The sequence below is a fragment of the Neolamprologus brichardi genome, chromosome 12 (genome assembly GCF_056152115.1).
Source record: "Neolamprologus brichardi isolate AB-2024 chromosome 12, ASM5615211v1, whole genome shotgun sequence".
Taxonomy (NCBI): domain Eukaryota; kingdom Metazoa; phylum Chordata; class Actinopteri; order Cichliformes; family Cichlidae; genus Neolamprologus; species Neolamprologus brichardi.
Genome location: NC_142115.1, coordinates 12,893,681 through 12,914,776, shown reverse-complemented (window position 1 = coordinate 12,914,776; position 21,096 = coordinate 12,893,681). Strand labels below are relative to the sequence as shown.

General features: G+C 40.9%; 1 protein-coding gene across 1 annotated transcript; it reads right to left on the bottom strand.

Moving 5' to 3' along the window:
* Positions 1–12,714: 12,714 nt before the first annotated feature.
* On the bottom strand, positions 12,715–21,096 carry asb6 (ankyrin repeat and SOCS box containing 6). Its single transcript, XM_006803129.2, has 7 exons — positions 20,960–21,096; positions 20,505–20,644; positions 20,215–20,390; positions 17,117–17,223; positions 16,904–17,012; positions 16,722–16,808; positions 12,715–13,984 (listed from the first exon to the last, which is right to left on the bottom strand). The coding sequence occupies exons 2-7, from the start codon at positions 20,612–20,614 to the stop codon at positions 13,263–13,265; spliced, it is 1,311 nt and encodes a 436-aa protein (XP_006803192.1). The 5' UTR covers positions 20,615–20,644; positions 20,960–21,096; the 3' UTR covers positions 12,715–13,262.

The following is a 21,096-nucleotide window of genomic DNA, read 5'->3' as shown; positions in this document are numbered from 1 at the left end:
ACTCAAACATTTTGTTGACGGGCCCTTCTGATGTTAGGGTTATATGGATTCATTTCATTTTTCACCTCAAGATTCTACCAAAAAACAATACGCTATAATCAGGAAAGTGAAAAGAATTTGCTTGAAATTCTTGCAAATTTATTAAAAGTGAAAAACAGAAATATAACATGTACACAAGTATTTACTGCCTTTGCCATGAAACTTAAAATTGAGCTGTTTCCTGTTTTATATGATAAATTGTCAGGTGTTTGATTGGAGTCCACCAGGCAACACGCATCTCCTGGCCAATGCCATCCCTACAGAACTGGTGGTGGTAGCATCATGCTATGCTTTAGGAACTGGGAGTCAAGTCAGGGTCGAGGGAAAGATGAACGCAGCAATGTACAGAGACATCCTCGATGATAACCTGCTCTAGAGCGCTCTGGACCTCGGACTGGGAAGAAGCTTCATCTACCAGCAGGACAATGACCCTGAGAACACAACCAAGATATCCAAGGAGTGGCTTTGGGACCACTATGTTTATGTCCTTGAGTGGCCCAGCCAGAGCCCAGACTTGAACCCAACTGAACATCTCTGGCAAAGAAACTGACCCAAAATAGGTGTTGCAAGCTTGTAGCATTATACTCAAAAAGACTCGAGACTGTAACTGTCCCCAAAGCTGCTTCAAAGTAATTAGCAAACATCTATGAATTGTCATATTTTTTATCGTCATTAAATTTGCAAACTTTTTCCACTTTGTTATTAAGGGGATATTGTGTGTAGAATTTTGAGGTGAAAAATAAATTTAGTCCATTTTTGAATAAGGCTATAATGTGGAACAAGTGAAGCACTGCAAACACACTGAAGATGAAAGTTCTTGGTGAAATTGTCATGGCTTAATTCTCTATTCTATTAAAAGATTATTTTAAATTTCACAAACTGTGGACTCTACGCCCCACACATAACTAATCTTAAAATTAGACAGATATAGGAGTGAGCTTAAGTCTTAAGTGCTTTGCTTATCGATAAACAGTTAGTTGTTGAGTTGGGCTCAAACAGAAAAGAATCACTAGTAAACAAAGAGAATTCACTCTGTCCTCGGTGCTTCTTCTTAAACTCTAAGCTGAGATGTGCAGCTCTGTAGAAGATGCACACAATTACTTCAGAGGCGGGGTGCTTTATTTACATATGCAATATGCATAAGCAAGGTTACTGTGAGGGTGAAATAACTGCGAGATAGAGGGAGGGAAACGAGGAGGGGTTTTGTGTGTGTGTGCGCTTGCTTGTGTGGGGTGGTGATGGAGAGAAGGTGTGTGGGGTAAGGGGGGGGGAGGCAGAAAATTGGTGTTATCAATATTTAACCAAGCCTTCCAGCATATTTATGGCAGACAATAGAGCAGACATGCAACTGTCTCATATGAGTGGAAGTATATTTATTACAGACTGAAATAGAGGCTGTAAATAGGATGTTCATTGATATAAATCCTTTGCCACACTTTCGTGAAACCAACGAGGATCCCATCACTTGGTACACAAGGCTTACAGTGGAGTTTTACTAAAACTATTAATGCACTACTGTGAAAAAGTATTTGCACCGTTCCTAATTTATTTTTTTGTTATGTTTCAGACCATAAAACATATTTAAATATTAGACAAAGAAAACCGGTGTAGATATAAAATCTAGTTTTTAAATGGTGATGTCATTCATTGAGGAAAAAAAGTTATCCAAACCTACCTGGCCCTATCTGAAAAAGTAATCGCCCCCTAAATCTAATAACTGGTTCTGCAACCACTGACAGCAAGAATTGCAACCAAGCTTGGCAATGAGTCTTTCACATTGCTGTGGAGGAATTTTAGCCCAATTTCCTTTGCAGAATTGTTTCAATTCAGACACATTAGAGGGTTTAAGGTTATGCCTAAGGTAATGTTTAAGGTTAAAGCATCTTAATTGGATTTAAGTCGTTCTGAGCCATTGAGAGGTGGACTTGCTGGTGTGTTTTGGATCATTGTCCTGCTGCATAACCCCAAGTGTGCTTAAGCTTCAGGGCATGAACTGAAGGCTGGACATTCTCTAATAAAGAGCAGAATTCATGGTTCCATCAATAATGGCAAGGCGTCGAGATCCTGGAGCAGCAAAGCAGCTTCAGTCCATCGCACTACCACTGAAATGCTGTGGTAGTTTTTCTCCAGATGTAACAGGATTCAGACCCTCCAAAAAGTTCAACTTGTGTTTCATCAGTCCAGAGAATATTTTCCCCAAAGTCTTGGGGATCATCAAGATGTTTTTTGGCAAATGTAAGACGAGCCTTTGTGGGGGTTTTGGTCAGTAGTGCTTTCACATAGGAGCTCTCCCATTGATGCCATTTTTGCTCAGTTTTCTTTCTTATTATTCAACTCTGACTTTAACCAGGACAAATGAGGTTTGTAATTCTTTAGATGTTGTTCTGTGTCCTGTTGTGACCTCCTGGATGAGTCGATGCACTCTTTGAGTTCTTTTGGTAGCCCTGCAACTCTTGGGAACCACTGTTCCAAGTTCTCTCCATTTGTGTATAATGGGTCTCTCCACAGTTGACTAGAGTCCAAAAGCCTTAGAAATGGCTTCACAACCATTTCCAGACTGATAGATGTCACTGACTTTGTTTCTCAGGGTTTTATTTAGATCATGGCATGATGCGTTGCTTTTTGAGATCTTTTAGCCTGCTTCACTTTGTCAGACTGATTGTATTTCAGTGATTTTTTGATTCAGCAGGTCTGGCAGTAATCAGGCGTTGTTGTGGCTAGCTTTAGAGAAAAAGTGGTTAATTGCAGTTAATTTATGATTTAAGGGGAGTAGCTACTTTTTCACTTAGGCTCAGATGGTTTTAGATAACTTAATCCTTAATCCATCATTTAAAAACTGCATTTGTATTTCTTTGTCTAATATTAAAACATGTAAGTGTGACAAATATTGCAAAAAAAAAAAAAGAAATCAATAACTAATTGCACATCGTGATTATCAAATGCAATACAAATATTCATTATGGAGTTTCTTTCTACATGTGGCAAACAGATGTATGTAATTCAATCAGTTTGAGGGAGAGAAAAAAGATCTAAAAAAGCTATGAAAAGAGGGAGAAGAAATAAAATGTCTGGAGCTCTTTTTTTTTTTCACAGACCCATGGCCTCTCAGAAAATGTTTCCATGTGTTGTGTCTGAGCACACTGAGAGCAAAGAAGGAAAACATTCTGTCCTCCAAACCACATGCAACAGATTCTTTCTGAAGCCAAATAAATCAACCCTTCGCTTCAGATCATGTGACACTTTTTGTGCTTTGTGTTATTCCCAACATATCCTGTTTCACCCCCCACCCCCACACACCCACCCACCTCAAGCAGCACACACACATACACAATCAGAGTTTCCATTTCCTGTGCGTAAGATCACCTGTACAGACAGAATGGCGTGCTTCAATGCGACATGCTCAGGCAGGAAAACAGGAAAGGGAGTTCAAGGGTGTCCAACATGAAATACTCGCAGAGTTAGGGGAAACCCAGCGCTCATGGCAGCACTCCAATTTCTGGAGACAGTAAGTAAAGTTTCATCAGTTTTTTGTTTTTTGTTTTTTTTTGCTTTAGCACTGCCATCATGTGCTCTACTTCTGCTTGTGCAAGAGTGCCGTAGAAGCATGATCTGCCTGCTCCAAAACAATACATACTGTATATTTCAGTGTAAGTTAATGGGATCACAAGGCAATACAGAATACAGTCTGACATTTTACATTTTGCCCTTTCCATTACTTACATGTGAGATCTCTATCACTCTATAATGTGAATGATAAATATGTATGCTCCTCTGCCTAACAGATGGTTTGCTTAGCTTAGCATAAATTTTAGAAATAAATGAAAAGTGTCTGTCTAAATGTAAAGATTGTTGCTTTTTTGTGAGACTGTACTGAAGCACAGCTGTAATCCTGCTCTAATGCTAACAAAGATGATGCTACATTTTTGTCTAGGAAGTGTGATAGCTCTTTCTCCACCTGATTTTTAATTAATTGACTGATTAATACCACCTGCATATTATTGCGTAAGGTTCCCGTGACACATAAACGACTGTGTTATGTTTGGCATAAATCCACAGTGGATCATTTTGGATACTGTGGGTTGTGAATTTAATTTTATCTATAATTCAGTTTTATTTATATAGTGCCAAATTTCTACAACAGTCACCTCATGGCACTTTAAATTGTAAGGTAAAAACCCTACAATAACAGAGAGTAAACTCAGACAACTCAGCAACTATCAGACAACCCCTTTTGAGCAAGCACTTGGTGACAGTGGGAAGGAAAAACTCCCTTTTAAGATGAAGAAACCTCCAACAAAACCAGGCTCAGGGCGGGGCAGTCATCTGCTGTTTTGGGGTGACAGAGTAGAAATATGGGAGAAAAAAATACAGTGGAAGAAAGACAAGGATTAATAATAACTAATGATTAAATTCAAAGTGGGTCATAAACACAGCGAGTGAAAACAGGGGAGTGAAGAAGAAATATAAAAAAAGCACAGTCTGTCTCCTGAATCCAAACTGGGAGCTGGTTCCACAGAAGAGGGGCCTGAAAACTGAAGGCTCTGTGTCCCATTCTGCTTTTAAATACACTAGGAACTACAAGTAAGCCTGTAGTCTAAGAGTGAAGTGGTCTTTTGGTTTATTAATGAAGACTGTCTAGATGAGGAGGAGGACTTTAAATTTGATTCTGGATTTAACAGGGAGCCAATGAAGAGAAGCTAATATGGGGGAACTACACTCTGTCTTTCTGTGAATGGCTCATGGGATCTGTTGGGTTTGGAAACCGAGACGATGTCTTCAGGTCTTTTTCATGATCCTTGAGCCATTCCTGAGCAGGTTTTACAGTATCGCAGGGCATGTTGCCCTATGCTGCCAGAAGCTAATGCTGTCAGATTGTGCTTGCTCTGTAACAATGTTAAAGTCAATACCAGGAACCAAAGTTTCCCAGCAGAACATTGTAAAGTAATTTTAATATTATGAATGATTACGATTACTGTCACCTGTCTAAATTCTGACTTTGAATCTGTATATTGTGCTCTCAAAAATTCCCCAATGGAATTTTTTTTTAATTCCAAGTTATGAATACGTCAGTGGGACACGCTTCTGTGAGGTACTAATATGGTGTATGATGATTCAAAGTACAAACAAACCACAAAGCTCAAACTGAAACCACCAATACATTTAAAATGTCCAACCAACAGCCCTGTCACAGGGTAACCCGGTATGCCTAGAGGACTAAGGCTACATATAGCCCACAACATGCTAGAATGGCAATTTCCATTGTTTTATTACATCTTGTTGGCAAAATAGAGTTGTTGTTTTAGTTGTGAATGTGACGCTAATGCGGCTGTAGACCATTCCTTCTTCAGGTTTGTTTGAAGTCCTAAGTTAGTGAAATAAAATTTATATTTCTGGTAATCCTCCTAAGCATTTCCTAAGTTATAATTTCATACTATAAAATAATTACACAATGGGCCCATGTATTCAGAATCATTTATTGCAAAGTTGGCTTATCAGTATTACCAGAATGCTTGAAGGTTGCTCTGTTTTATGTCGCCACCATCTTTGAGGTCCAGACTGCCGTACAGGAAATAGTCTCTTTATACTATACGGGGGAATTAGGATCTTACCAAGTAGTTAGAAACACAGGAGAGTTTGACAGTTTTTTGTTTAAACAGTTTTTTAATTACTGTCAATAAAGTTCTGTATTTGTGATTTTTGTATAGAAGCCTCAGAAGTGATAAACAGAATATCTTTGTCATGTTTTGAGTAAGAGTGTATAGTATAAGCTAATTGATTAATGCTTGCATGATTTGTTTTGGGGAGAGGCTTAAGCTTTATGAGTTTAGTTGATTTTTTTTAAAAACGGTTTTAAGTTTGTTTGTTCAAGTTCCTTTTTGGTTTGTCGTACCACCAACCTGTGCTGCCTGGCTATCAGTATTTCTTTTTTTGTAAATAAATTGCATGCGTGTGAAGAGAATCCATGACTCCAAGCGTGCTTCCTCCACTGCATTTGCAACCCAAAGCTCTAAATTTAAAAAAATGATGACATTTAAAAAATTGAAATAAGAAAAAAGTAAAAAGGTTGAATGATACACAAACAACAAAGTAATCAATTGCACACTTTCTCAAAATCTTGTCATATTTTTCCATGTCTAAATCTATCCAAATTCAATGTAGTAACATCATTTTTTTCCCTTTTTAAGTATGTAATATAAAAATTTGAATTTATATATATATATATATATATATATATATATATATATATATATATATATATATATATATATATATATATATATATATATATATATATATATATATATATATATATATAACAGGTCAACTGGCAATGAGAGGCATAAAACCTGTCCAGCTCCTCCACATTTAGGGGAGCTGGACTTCGATAAACCTGCTTCTTGAGCAGTGAACATGTACCTCCTTGCAAAGTCTGCAAAGTCTGCCTTTAGATGTGTTTGGCTGTTTAGTCAGTCAGAGTTAAAAACTTAATAATCAACCACAACAGAGCACAATGCGTCAACCAATCACAGTGTCCCTCCGTTTTATCCAGTCTAGCACCAACAAATGGATGTTCACTTCAGCGGTTCTAAAATGCAATGTTCCATGTTTTGTAGAATCAAAAGGGGCTGGGGGTAATGACACACAGTGAAAATGATGTTGTTTTCTTGCTAAGTTTTTGCTGAAGCTCTGCACAATCTCTAAGTATAAAGCTTAAAATGGCATGGTTAGCTTAGCATAAAAAATTATCCTAGCCATGCTCTGATTAATTATAAAAAAGTAAATGTGATTACAAGCAAGTCTAAATTTCACTAATGAATACATTTTATTTAGTTTAGTGAATGTTGAACTATTTTTAAACTCCCCCACCCCCCCAAATCCCATTTATAAGTTTAACTTAGCGTGCAAAATTGTAACCTTGTAGTTCTTGCTATATGCGATATGCCATACTGATCAATGGTCCCTGTTCTTTGTACGGTAGCACACAGCTCCCCTGTGAATCTGACAGCCATCCCTAGCCCATTTACTGTCAAATGGGGTCTGCTCGCATTGCCTGAGCTCAGATGCAGATTTATGCCAGAGCAATGCCGGTTCTTGCATATTAGATGAAAGCCTTGTTTGCATATACCCGCTCTCGCCCTCCCCTCTCCTCCTACCCTCATCCCCCCTCTTTCTCTCTCTTCCTTTTTTCTGAGGCGTCACTTTAATATGTATGCAAATGGGCTGCGCTCCACGGGCAGATATGTGTGGAGTCCTGTCCTGCAGTCAGGAGGTGTAGGAGAGATTGTGTTTGTATTTATGAGGCATGGGCCCTGCCGCTCTTGGGAGAGAAAACGTTGCGAGTAGCGTGGTGGAGGCTCTGCAGTGCAGGCAGAATGCAGATATGCCAATAACAGAGGTCATGGTTGTCACTAATGATAAGAAGAGACAATTAGACAATAGCGTAGCTGTAATGCAACCTCCCCTTACACACTCTTATATGCACACACAAACAAACAAACACCTAGGCTTAGACATTGCCTTCTCTGATAGGAGGCAAGCTCGCAGACTCTTCTTGAATGTTCGGTACATTGCAGGAGCTCTCCTCCTCAGCGTTGCCGGAGCTGGATTGGGGAGAGATCTGGGTATTTGGTGTGGGTAAAAGACCAATCTATTGATCATGTGAATCCCTCACTGTTGGGGGCTGAGGCATAGGGAGACAAGGTCAGGTCACCTGTGAGGGAGGCACCTCTGACCATTTCATCAGCCCCATGCTTCTCAGACAGGCCTCAACAGAAGACGATCAATAAAGTCTCAGCAGACGCGGAAATAAGTGTGTGCTGTGTAAAATTTCCTGTTGCACGTGTGCCCCGCAAAATTAGAAGAAAGATCTGGTTTCAAAGAAAAAGAATCTCATTTCAGACGAGAGTTGTAAATTGCAGGAAAAAAAACCCTGAATGAAAATAACAGTGAATGCCCGGTGTTGAAGACATAATAATATCTTGGCTTGGTGCCAATCAGTGATCTACTAAGGCAACACACACACACACACACACACACACACACACACACGACTGTGTGCAAATCAAATGTCGGTTTCCCCTCTCTCTCTCTCCCTCACACACACACACACACACTCTCTCTCTCTCACACACACACCCTTCCTCCATCATGAATAAACCATACTGTGTCTATGAGTCATATACCACCCCCACATCCCTCTCTAACCCACTCCCCCTATTCGCTGCTGCAAGAGTAAAAAACGCTAATTAACGTGATGGCTAGCTCCAGCTCCTGTCAGCAGCTTGTGGGGGCCTCTCAACCAGCAGCCAGGCTCTGCTGGTCTCTGGTTTTAGCTGCTCTCTCCCCAGCCACCATCTCTGGAGAACCAGGGGCCCCTCATTCATATTCAGACCCAGTCTCAGGCACCTGGAAGCTGCCAGCACCACCACCACCAGCACCGCACAACCAACCCCCATAGTGTCTATCACCAGCCCCCTCTAGCCCAGCTCCTGTCGATACTGGATCAGCCCCCCCCCATACTGCTGTTAGAAGACACCCACAAAATCCACCCACTGGCTCCACCCTTCACAGATATATAGGCACACAATTTATTATTATTATTATATATATATGCATTTTTTTGCTTTTAATTAAAGTAAAATCAAACTAGAACAAGAGCACAGCCGAGCAACTCCCATTTAGGAGAAGTGAGAGCTACAAACTCCATCTAGGAGATGACACAACCCAACTGATGGGTTGAATCACCCAACAGTGGAGAGAAAGAGAGAGAGAGAACAGTGGCGAACGAGCTCGGTTACCATGACAACGCAGCCGGGAGAGCAAGAAACAGGAACATACATAATCTGTTTCTGCTGAGACTTGCACATGTGGCACAGAGCTGCCTTTCCTCTGAGAAGAAGTGAAGGGGAGGTGTGTGTGTGTGTGTGTGTGTGTGTGTGTGTGTGTGTGCGCGCCCTTATGAAACATGCATGCCTGCCTCTCTGCAACTAAACTCACTTTTCTGCCCTAGTCACAGAGTGAGTCACAAAATACAAGCCATTATGGCGAAACTGAAGCACACAACCCAGTGTTTAGTGGCAGGTTTTTCTTTTTTTTATTTATTCCCATCTGCTGAACGGTGCGAGGAAAAAAGCTGCTAAGCAGTTAAGATACGATATAAAATATATACAGGCAAGTAAGGGCAACATTTTCCCCTCTATTTTCCTTTCCCCGTGCCTCTCCGCCGCTCCCCTTCTGCCTTTCTTTTCTCTTTCCCTCTTGCTCCCTCTTTCTACAGGCTCAGTCTAACCTCCCCCTCCCCTTTCCTCAAGGGAATAAAGGTCGTAACGCAAATGATTACTCAAACCCGAGTTGCCATAGAAACGCAGTCATGTGACTGGAGCAGGCATGCATAGACCACAACAAAGAGGTGGATCAGGAACCAAACGCTGGAAAGAGCTGGAGCTCGCCTTACTGGTGCCTCAGTGCATTTCACTCAAATTCGAACCCCTTTAAAAATAATAATTATAATAAATAAATAAAAATGAAACGCACAGAGGGAGAAGAACGGCACTGAAAAGAGCTAAAGGCTGCAGTGAATCTGGGCTGTAACACCGCAGTGTACCATATATCGTACCATTCACTAGAATACCAAGGGTGTGTCCTATTCATCATGTCCTTCTTGGAGGCTGAGCTCAGGCGCCAGTAGTCTGGAATTTCTGTGAAATGGCGTCAGTTGTTGTAGAAATGCAGAGGGTGGTGGACTGGAGAGCTTCTAAAATAGGAGCTGGATTGTGAGGCTGAAAAGTTGTCCGCGTTATACACTTTCAATAACGGCTCTCCCTCAAAGAGGAAAACAAGTTTTGTGTCAGTGCTGCTCTGGTTACTTGTCTGAGTTACTCTGTTTCCAAAGTCGAGGCTTTAAAAACCCTACTGGTGCACAAACAGACTTTGGAACAGTATCTATGAAAAAAAAAAAAAAGGGGGGGGGGGGGGGCGTCCATGGTAAAAGCTGAAAATAGATAAAATATTTGTTCATGATGGAAGGACACAAGTCAGAGTGTGCCGCTCTAAAGCAGGAACCAGCACCTGGAGCACAATGAGGAAGGTGGCTTGCCCCAACAGGATTCAGCTGTCCTACATCCAATCAAGCCCCATTGAGATTAAGTCCCACCAGCTCGATATGAACCCCATGGCCTGCAACCATCTCTCTCTCTCTCTCGGTCTGACCAACCAGCAGCCCCCTCCCCTCCATAAGAGTATGTGCACAAACACACGCACACAATATCCCAGCACCGAGTCAAAGCTACACGCTCAAGAGTCTTGTGTGGAGGCAACAGATAAAGTATATACAGTCTGGAAGGCAGCATGATTGCAAGAAATACGTTGGTATCCAAATTCATCTTGGTGTTAGCAGCCATTAATTTCGGTGCACTTCAGCAGAGCGAGAGGAAGGGGTACATGTTTGTCTGATGAAGTCACCACATCTGTGGGTATGAGCGCTGTGTGTTTCGATGTCTACGCTCTCTTTCCCTCTCCCACACTCTTCTTCTCACCAATCAAACACACACAATATAAAGATACCTGGGCAAAAAGATAAGTGAAGCCAAAACAAAACACACAAACACACAATCTAAAGGGGTGTGACTGCACGGTGTGGAACCCCCTCCAGCTCCCAACCCCTTCACTGACTGCTGGCCATTTCCCTCCAAAGTCCACCTCAACTCCCATGAGGCTTCGGGCAGCAGCTGAGTGTTCAGTGATGTCTGCAATTATCCCGCGTCTAGACATTGTCTAGTGGAAGACAAGGAGATCCTGCACAGGCTGCTCTCCACAGAGGAAAAGGCCCCGGCTAGACCGGAACGTCTCTCAGCTGGTGAAGTAGTGGTTAATGAAAAGGTTAAGGGCAAGCTGGGAACTCAGCCAGGGAGCACAGACATGAAGGGAAATATAAAGTCATATATGTAATTTTGATCACAGTACCTTCATGTGGTTCTTGCATGCAAAAAAGTATTTGTTTGGAAAATGTGGATTTATATCAATAAAATGAATTTCTTGAAGATTTCTGATATTTTTTTTCCTGGCATCAGATATTTCAGGTATTCCTGTGTCCTTTAGTGTGTTCTGCTAAAGAGTTCAAAAGAAACTGATGGTGACTGTTTAAGGCTAAAAGAAATACAGAATTGCAAAAGCAATTAGCAAAAATAATTATCTTTGAATAAATATGTCAACATCCCAAGCATGAAATAAGAGATTTCATATTTTTCTTTATTTCAACATACTATAAGTCACTTTTTTCATTTATAAAACATGCAGCTCTAATGGCACCTGCCCCTCATAAATCCATTCTGATATTGAACTCTGTAGAATTGTTTTGGAAGCTCTTGTCTCTCAGACAGAGTGGTCTGAAGTGAATAAAGGAACTACAAAACAAGCAAAAACACGCAGCAGTTCGCAGCAGAGGTTGAAGGATATAATGAGCCGTGGTGAAAGAAGGCTATGAGAGAATGAGCAGGTGTGGTGGGGAAAGACCCATGGGCTTCAGGGAGAGAATAGATCAATAACTAATTTCAGTACAGAGCTTCACTCGCACCGTTTTCCAATAAATGCTGGATGGAGAGTGCTGCCTTAGACCTCTCCCTCCCCGCCCCCTACTATCTCTATTCTATCACCTTCTACAAGCAAAAGGATTGGACTCTATGGAAGAAGCCTGTTCCTTTTTTTTTTTTAAACTCCCCCCACCACCACCACCACCGTTGTCATTTTTGGTCGGGCGGATTAAGTTCCTGCTGCCAGTGTGTAGTATAAATTCAGCCCAATATTACCATTTCCATGTGTCCTCCATGACGATCGCTCTCACAACCATTCCACATATGGCGTCTCTGTATCTTTAATGTCTTTTTTTTTTTTTCCCCTCCACTGTTCTGCCTCCTGCATCTCCCTCCCACTCTTCCCCTCATTCGACCAGGGCCAGTGTTGAGGTTTTGTCAAGAGTGTGCAGGGAGATTCAGACAGACAGGAGAGTGAAGCGTGTGTCATGCAGGGCTGCTGCTGCTGCTGCTGCGGCTCTTCTCCTCAGAGGCTGTGACCTAGATAACCAAGAGGAGCTGGAGCGCCTGCAAGCCTTGGAGCCACTCCAGCTTCAGCAATGTCAGGAAGGGGTTAGTTGTATAACACAATGTCCTATTTAGTTTGCTACTCACACACGCATGGATGCATACACATATGTAAGCAACGGTTCCCTGTACCATCATCGCTTGCTTCTTTACAGACTGTTTGCCTGTTACCAAAGCCATGGGTGGAAAGAATGGGTTTAGTACAAGTGCGAGAGTGTAAAGGGGGGTATACTGGGCCCTCAATTCATCAGAATTTAACCATAAGCATTAAAACAAACAAAAAACAAAAAAAAAGGCCAGGTAAAACTTTCCACCTCAGCAGCCACCAAAGCAACATTATGTCACATACACATCTAGGGGCGCGCTCTTTCTGCTGTGCCTTATTTTAGCAACCACTCGAATGATGCTTGTGGTTTGAGCGCATCCACGAGGAAAACGTGTACCACCAATTATCCTGTTATTTACCGGTACACTGTCACAGTCACATTCAGCACTGCACTGCCACTACCTGGGAAATTATAAGCACTAACGTGTAAACAAACGCAAAACAAAAACTGCTACACAAAGCAATGAAGTCACAGCTGGTGGAAGTTTTTATTAATTGTTATTATTGTTGTCATTACATCTTCATATTAAGCTTGAAGTTACACAAATTCTACAGTATATCACTGTCACGTTGAGGATCTAAAATATAGATGGACCCTACTGTGCTGGAACAACTTCAATAGGTTGCACTGTGAATAGTTAAGTCTTCCAAAGTCTGAGCTATCTTTGAAAATGCAGGAGCAACACTGCCATCTGGTGGCTTTCATATTGTGCTGCATTTTTTTTTTTTAAATAAACGTGTCTATACGTTTCACCTCTACAGCATTTCATTGTGGCAGTGACAACTCAAAGACTAATCTGTACTTACAATGTTGTATTTGTAAAGTAAACATATACACAATTTTGTCTGTAAATTTGGCACAGGCAACACAGATTTGGAAATTAAACAAAGGCCTCAATGATATGTTAGACTTCGCTTCACTTATCACATCCTCAAATATTTTACACAAATTATTACAGAGTTTGTTCAGTCTTTCACTTCAGATTTTAAGCAACACAAATAGTAGTAAGCAGTTTATACCGTCAGCGCTGGCTCTGCTGGGGCTTGAAGCAGTCCCAGCCAGACTTTGGAGTGTACGTGTGCTCGGGAAGAAGAAAATATTTGAGTCTGTCTGGTAGTGGTAAGGCTTTGACTCTGTCTTCCAGTGGCCAGGGCTTCAGGCGGTTCCTTATAAACGCCCTACAGAGGCATCGCAGAGCAGGGGGGCTTGCTTCACGCTCTGCTATGTGCTTGTGCAGGTTTAGTAGAGCCTGAGCGTACGGGTGAGACTCCTGACCAGGCATGGGGAGCTGCAGCCCGCAAGAGAGATGCAGCCTGGGGCTGTGAACCTTTACCAGGTCGAGCAACATCTCTGCCTGCTCCAAGAGCTCGGCTGCGTGAGTTTGATCAGAGCACTGCTGCAGGGCTGTTTGGAGCCTCTGGAAAAGAAGGCTATAACCTGACCAACAGGAGTCACTGTGATTGGAGCAAACCAAAGACGCGCCGCTCTGAATTAAGAGCACAGCCAAGGGGAAGAGCAGGTCAAAGTACTCCAGGCTCGTCTGCGTCAGGGAAGGCTCGCCATCCTCATTCAGACAGCAGCTGGGGTCCACGCCGTGAGCCAGCAGTAGCTGTGTGGTTTTCAGGCAGAAGTTACCAATCTGAGCAGCATCCTCCACCGAAGCCTCCAGCGCCTCCTTCACCAGAAACACCAACGACGACTCGACTGTTTCACCGTCTACAGTCGCAGCACGAACGTCAGCACCTTTGGAAAAGGAAGCATCTCTCAGCACTTATCCAGATTACAACACAGGCTTAAATTTGTAACACTTTTAACACTTTTGAAACTGAGACAACTCAGTATTTACCGGTTAATTTAGTCTTAGTAGAGTACGTCCTGTTATATCTATTTGCGTATGTTTAAAAAAATAACGTATTCTCATTTTTAGGCTTAGGCTCCAAAAACTAATCCCACATCTATTATCATGCAAATTCATCAGATACAGGCCCTCCCTGGTGTTCAGAACGGTTTCAGATAACTTGAGAGTCAAACAAAAAACATGAGCTGGCCTCTTTTGCTGTGTGTATTTGTACAGTTTCTCTTGCTGTGCAAATACAGTTTGGCTTTTGATCTTTATTCCTCCATTATTTCCAAATACGACTTTGCTCTTCCAGTGTTTAATAAGTGACAGCAGGGCTTATGTTAACCTTGTGCAGCCAAAAAACTGAAATCCTAATTTAGATCTTTCTCATGTGACTCTTCCAAAGTAACGGCTGATCTTTTAAATTAGCAACATTTTTAATAAAGGCCGAATACATTCTTAATTCAACTACATGCAAATAAATAAATCTACTCAGCATGATTCTGATAATAACAATAATCTAATAATATATTATTATCATCATCATCATCATATTTTGATGTAAAACAAAAACCAATGCGTGTCGAGTTTCCTAGTAACATTTACTGTTTCCACACATTTTGATATGAAGGCTGTTTTATGATGACCCAGAGCTATATAGGGGACTGTGGTTAGATAAAAGATGAACAATGACTGCAGGGCTGAACAGGCCAGGGTGGGATACTGAGACGTGGAGCAGCAGAGAATGGTAGCTGAGTGAACAGAGTCCAGAGTGTGGAGAACTAATCAAATAAAAAGTAAAATCTGGAGCAGAGCAGCTGAAATGTGTGGGTATCATGGCCCGGAGAGCAGAGCTGATGAGGTGAAAGGCTGCAGAGTTGAGACGGAGCAGTGTGGACGATGGATGAGAGAGAGACCGCAGGATGGATGGAAGAGGAGGCTGAGGTGGACGGTGTAATAAACTTTGTACTACTTTTACAATTATTAAAATAAAAATGACTCTCTTATTTTGTTCTGGACAACTGTATGGTTAATTTTAAAATGTAGGCAATCCATTTCACAGTGAGCGGTCTGTTTTTTATACCTTCTTTATTTTAAGATAATACAGCCCATATGGAAAAGATATATATAAATCTTATAAAGTTGGTATCTGTCTTGTGTGAAACTTGTATGAAAAGCATACAAGAGTGAAAACAGATATAAGATCCCTTGAAAAATTATATAAATGAAACTTGTATGTTTTGGATACTTACTAAAACAATATATGAAAGTGGCCACTTTCATGAGTAAATCATATAAGCCTTATATGATTCACTATATGAAGTAGGCCACATCTTATGCAAGTCTTTTATAAGTTTTTTCTATTTCTTTTCCATATGGGAGTATCTGAAATTCATTTTTAACTTTTCCATATCGTTTAACCCTGCGGCAGACTGGAGTCCTGCCCAGGGACCTGCCCCTTTCCCCTATGACAGCTGCGATTTAAACACACCGCAACTCTGAATTGGACAAGTGGAAGAAAACGGATGGATGCTTGGATAATGTTCTTCTTCTATAGTCAATTAATTATTTAGATGTCATAGGTATTGTTGTATTATTGTATCCTTTGTTTACTACATTATATGTATTTTATCCTTACAATCGTTTGAAGAGCTAATAAACGTAATCTTAAATAAATTTGTGAAATGTTATAATTAGAAAAATTAGATGGAAAATAACAATTTCAACTTTTCAAGAAATTACCGCTTTTCCAATACTGATATTATTGCATGACAAAGAGACATGAAAAGCACAGGCAGAGGCTAAACACTCTGTTTCACGTGCAACACTTTGTATGTTAGAACTTCGCTCTTCTCTGCAGCTGACTGATGGACCAGTAACATCACCAGCAAGAGTGGCTCACTGCAGGCAGATGGACCGTGCCTGGACTGGAGCAGACAGACAATGTGCTACCTCTGCTGGACCATAAAAAAAAAAGCTTTTGTGTTCATTATGATGACTACACATCCTGTAATGCTGGAAATCCCCATTTGTCTCAAACTAAAATCCACTCTTGAATTACACTTAAAGGAAAAAACGCTAAACCAGAATTGGCCACAGTGAAAAAGTCAGTAATAGCTGGGGGCCACTTTTGAGCAAAAACGCAAACAAAAAAATACAAAACATTGTCATGTGCAGGGATTTTTATGTAATGTAAAATTCATTGGTTTACACAAAAATGTCCAAGCCTTGTTTGGCCTTTTGGAGTGTTTATTACACTTGTTTCCAAACACCTGAACCAGACGAGATCAAAAAAGAAAAAAGTCCCAACCCTATAGTCACTCTGCACATGAAAATACTTTTAAGTGTGAGAAGTTTAATGATAAATTTAAGCTTCTGCCTACAGAAGATGAAACCTTTTATGGTTAAAAAAAAAGTCACTAGTCAGTCACTTCATGCTGGGATCTCAGCACTAGCTCTGCTCCACTTTCAATTTTCTGTTAAGAATCAGATCCACGGTTTATTCCAGGTTCAAAATGAGCGCAGGTGGCAAAAAGCCTGTGTGCAGCATTTTAGCTGTGATGCCGCTTGAGGAAGAATTTGAATGACCAAAAGCAGATGAGAAGGAAAAGTGCCTGGAGTGTGTTTTAGAGTCAGTACCTCTCTCAAGTAGCAGCTGGATGTTCTCCGTGTTGTGCACGGTGATTCCATCGCTGCTCGCCAAGGCATGGAGCAAAGGTGTTTTTCCTTTGAAGACAACATCAAAGCAATCACCTTTCAGAATGACTGAATAAGGGTATGAATGGAAATTTTACAATTAAGGTTGGCCATCGTAAACTCACCGTGTTTATCCCTTGCATTCACATCAGCACCCAGGTCCAGCAAGGCGAGCAGGCAGGGCAGTCTTTCTGACTCCTCACTGGCAAGGTCCAAGGGACTGCTCTCATGAATCTACAGAAATAACAGAGTTTACATAGAATCCATCTACTGATTAAAAAAAAAAAAAAAAAGACAGAATCAATCAAAAGAGAAGTCATGGATTCCTCTTTACTCACTCTGTCCCTCTTTTCAATGTCTGCTCCATGCCCGGCCAGCAGCTTCACCATGTTTGGCCTGTTCCTCAAAACTGCTATGTGTAGTGGGTTGTAGTATGAAACTGGGTCTTGAGAAATGAAAACAAATATTTTGTGTATAAAACAAAGTCTTCATTAAAGAGATGAAAAGTACCAGACAGGCGAGGATTTGACAATATAGCACTGTTTCTAAATGAGTGTGGGCAAAGCTATAAAAGTTACTGTACACTTACATGCAGAGTATAAAACCAAACACAAAGAACATGAGCAATAAAAGAAAAACTGTAAAAGACAAGCAAAAGGAGAGATCATGAAGAGACAGGAAGTAAACACTTGAAAAACAGCTAAATGTGAGGCATACTGCACGGTACGTGGGAGCATTTATTTCTGGCCAGAGGACTTTATGAAATGTGAGAGGTGAATGAAGCAGCCTCTGCAAGAAATCCCTAATCATACCCCTGGGAAAAACACATGCCTGAAACCAGCAGAGGTCACCACAGCATAGTTAGGCTTAGTCTGGAAGGTTTAATCACAGTAGAAAAACATGCTGCACTTCCCACTAGTATATACAGACGATAACTGGCTCGTTATGCATGTGCAACTACTTGTTATGTGTAGAAAAATGGCAGTGGTCTCCTGTTTGTATCAGTCATTAAACACAATCTGTGTATTAAGAGAAAACGGACTATTGCAGGAGGGAATGAGATGAATGCTAGAAAGCCAAAAACACTATTCAGCACTTTGAAGATCATTTGACACAGCTTGCAAAATTTTAGCTACAAGAAACAAATGTGCTATTGGGCTGGGGGGAGAGGCACTGGCCACCCCCCAAAATTTGCTTATTTGGTTTTCATATGCACCCATTTTCAGTGATATCAACTTTAATAGCAGGAAATTAACTAGGCATATAATTCTTTTCTTTATCTCTTTTTTGCCATATTTTTCAAGTATCCAATATTTAACAACAGCATAATAAAAACTAGAAATTCTGTGTTTAGTGTGCCACCCATATGGCTACTCCTATGAAAGAATTCTTAAAGCAGCCCTGTCATTAATAACGTGATGCAAACATGTTTGAAGGTAAATAACTGGCTATAGTTCATTGCCTAACCAACATTTCTGTTGCTTACCGGCATACTGGGAGTGTTGGATTTGGTTTTGTGTCAGCAACCAAATCAGTCGCACAGAAATGACACACACATTGTTTTTTCAGCTTTTGAAAACAGAAGGTAAACTATCCAGAGCAGTGGAGACTCCTGTAAAAATGTGGTGCTGCCAGCATCGTGACCTGGAGCTTGAACCACAGAAGCTGCTTCTAATGACATCTCCTAGTGATGTCCCTTCCTGCAGTCTGGGCCTACTTCAGTTCACTTATGATGCTTGAACACACATCTTGGGCTACGTTCACACTGCAGGTCTTAATGCTCAATTAAAATTTTTGGATCAAATCCGATTTTTTTTGTCTGCTTGTTCACACTACAAATAAAACGTGACAGCAAACGCGCTCTAGTGTGAACCCTCAAAGCGCCCCGCATGAGCAAAAGAAGACGTCACACACAACGCGCTGTTTAGATCCAGACCAAACAGTATTGTTTGACTGCTGGCCCTTAATATAAAGACTTGTTTTGGACTTTACGTTTCCCAATTTTGCTTTAAGTTATAAAGTTATTTTGTTATTTACATATGGCCTAATAATTATCCTTATTGCTGTTTTAGAGAGGAGCGGTGCTTCAAAGGATAGTTGGAAATGTCTGTCAGAATCTGCAGATTATACAGTACAAAGAAAATGTTCATGTTTCTCCAACGCTGTCTTCCCAACAGTTTCACTAACATCTACATGGGATGGCCAGGAAGCGTTCATGATGTCTTATTGGGCGCTTCTCCGGCACAGATAATTGGCGTCTGTCTTGTGTCAGTGACGTAAAAGACGGATTTAATATGACATGACCATTCAAACAGCAGTCGCTTTCTAAAACATCAGATATGTATCGGATTCAGTACCAATTACGAAAGTGACCCAGATCGGATTTGAAAATATCAGATTTGTGCCGTTCACACTGTCATACCATGATCAGATATGGGTCGCATAGGGTCAAAAAAGTCGGATTTAATACGCTTTCACCTGCAGTGTGAACGTAGCCTAAGTAATACGCTCACTGACAAAAGACTGAGTGAACCTGAATCTGATGTTCTGAAGTACACGCATCATGATATGACATATCGTGATCACTGAATGACACAGGAAATCATTCCTGCCCTTGGCCATCTCCCTGTACAACTCCTCCACCTAATACACTGTAAACACTGCAATAGTTGCATCCTTTTTGAAAACACGCTCTTTCTACTCTGTAATATTCCTGTCAACACTCGTGATATTTATTTATAATCACCTCTGTCAATCCTTGATTTGTATTATTTAGTGATTTGTATATATTGTGCTATTTCTTAAATCTGTAACATACTGTATTGTTAAATAGTCTAGTCTGTTTCTGTTATTTATACTGGAGCAACTGTAACCCACATAATTTCCTTAGGGATTAATAAAGTATGCTGATTGTGATTCTGATATTGGAACTGCTGCTGAAAATTTTGCTAGTATGGCAAGACACTGAATGAACTCCAAACTGCCAGGAAAACTATTCTAATTTCTTTTCTCATCCTACAGATTTTGTATTGTAGCAGCTTGCTTGCTCTTGTTGGTACATACGCTTGATTTGAACCGGACCAACATAGGATTTTTAAGACCGATATTGATATATGATGATTTAAAAATCAGATATACCTTCTACGTCTTTTTTTAAGATAAGACAATGCACTCATTGTTGTGTCTGTAGTGCTCTAAACATGAAGTTGCAGAGTGCCCTCTGGTGGACAAATGATTCAAAATCAACAATCACACCTTAGCTGAAGAGTGTTTCTTTCGTCTCTGCTTTTTTAAATTTCAAAAATCACATTAAGCACAGTCACAAAATGATCTCTCTCTCTCTCTCTCTTTAGCAAGGTTTCATAAACAAATGTGTATACAGTGTCAAGTTAAAAACATTCACATCATCTAAAACACACACCAAACTGTTACTAACCTTCAAAGTTGAGATCAGCTCCGTGGCGTAGGAGGATTTTTGCTGGCTGCACCAGACCCCGCTCTGCCATTTTGAACAGGGCATAGCTGATCCCCTCCACAAACACCTCTGACTGGGATTCTTGCTCCAGGAGCTCAACCAGAGACCTAGAAATTGCGGATTCTTCCTGAGAACTCCTGACAGGAGAAGAAAGAAGCACCTTGTATGTAATGTTTGTCTGATACATGTTCAATTAATTACGGCAGTGTAGCACTGCCAAAAGAGGACTTTAACTGAATAGCCAGCTTTACCTTTCCTCGCCAATGTCATGTCGTTCTTCCAGTCCAATAACACACATGACAGCATCTACCAGCGGCTGATACTCATAAATTATCCTGCGAAATCCATGGAGGAAAGGCATGGCTCTGCCTCGGCGATCCTAGGTTAGCTCCTAAAAAGCATAAAAGAATTGCTGTGTGCTGAGGGTGTGTCTGTCTAACAGAGAAGGCAACGCAGACATCAAAGCTTATCTCTTGAGTACAGCTGACAAACGTATTCATATCGTAGGTAACACGTCACAGTAACAGGCTAACGCAGTGGTTTTAAAATCCTTCATATAAAATAATATTTACTCCTAATACTGATTAGTTAGCTGGACCCATTCAGTTAACGTTAGCTGACCGTTTGTCTAACTTACGCTAACCGCAACGATATTTATGTTATAAAGATGGCGACAAGTGTGGCAGTCAATGGCAGCATTACTTACCAAATGTATCACTTCTTGACCTGCTAAATTATAAATAAATGTCGTAGCGAAATTACTTTTAAAAGACAGGAAAGTCACTCAGAGCAGACTCCCTTCAAAACAGGAAGCTTTCCTCACGCCAGCATCGGTCCGACGCT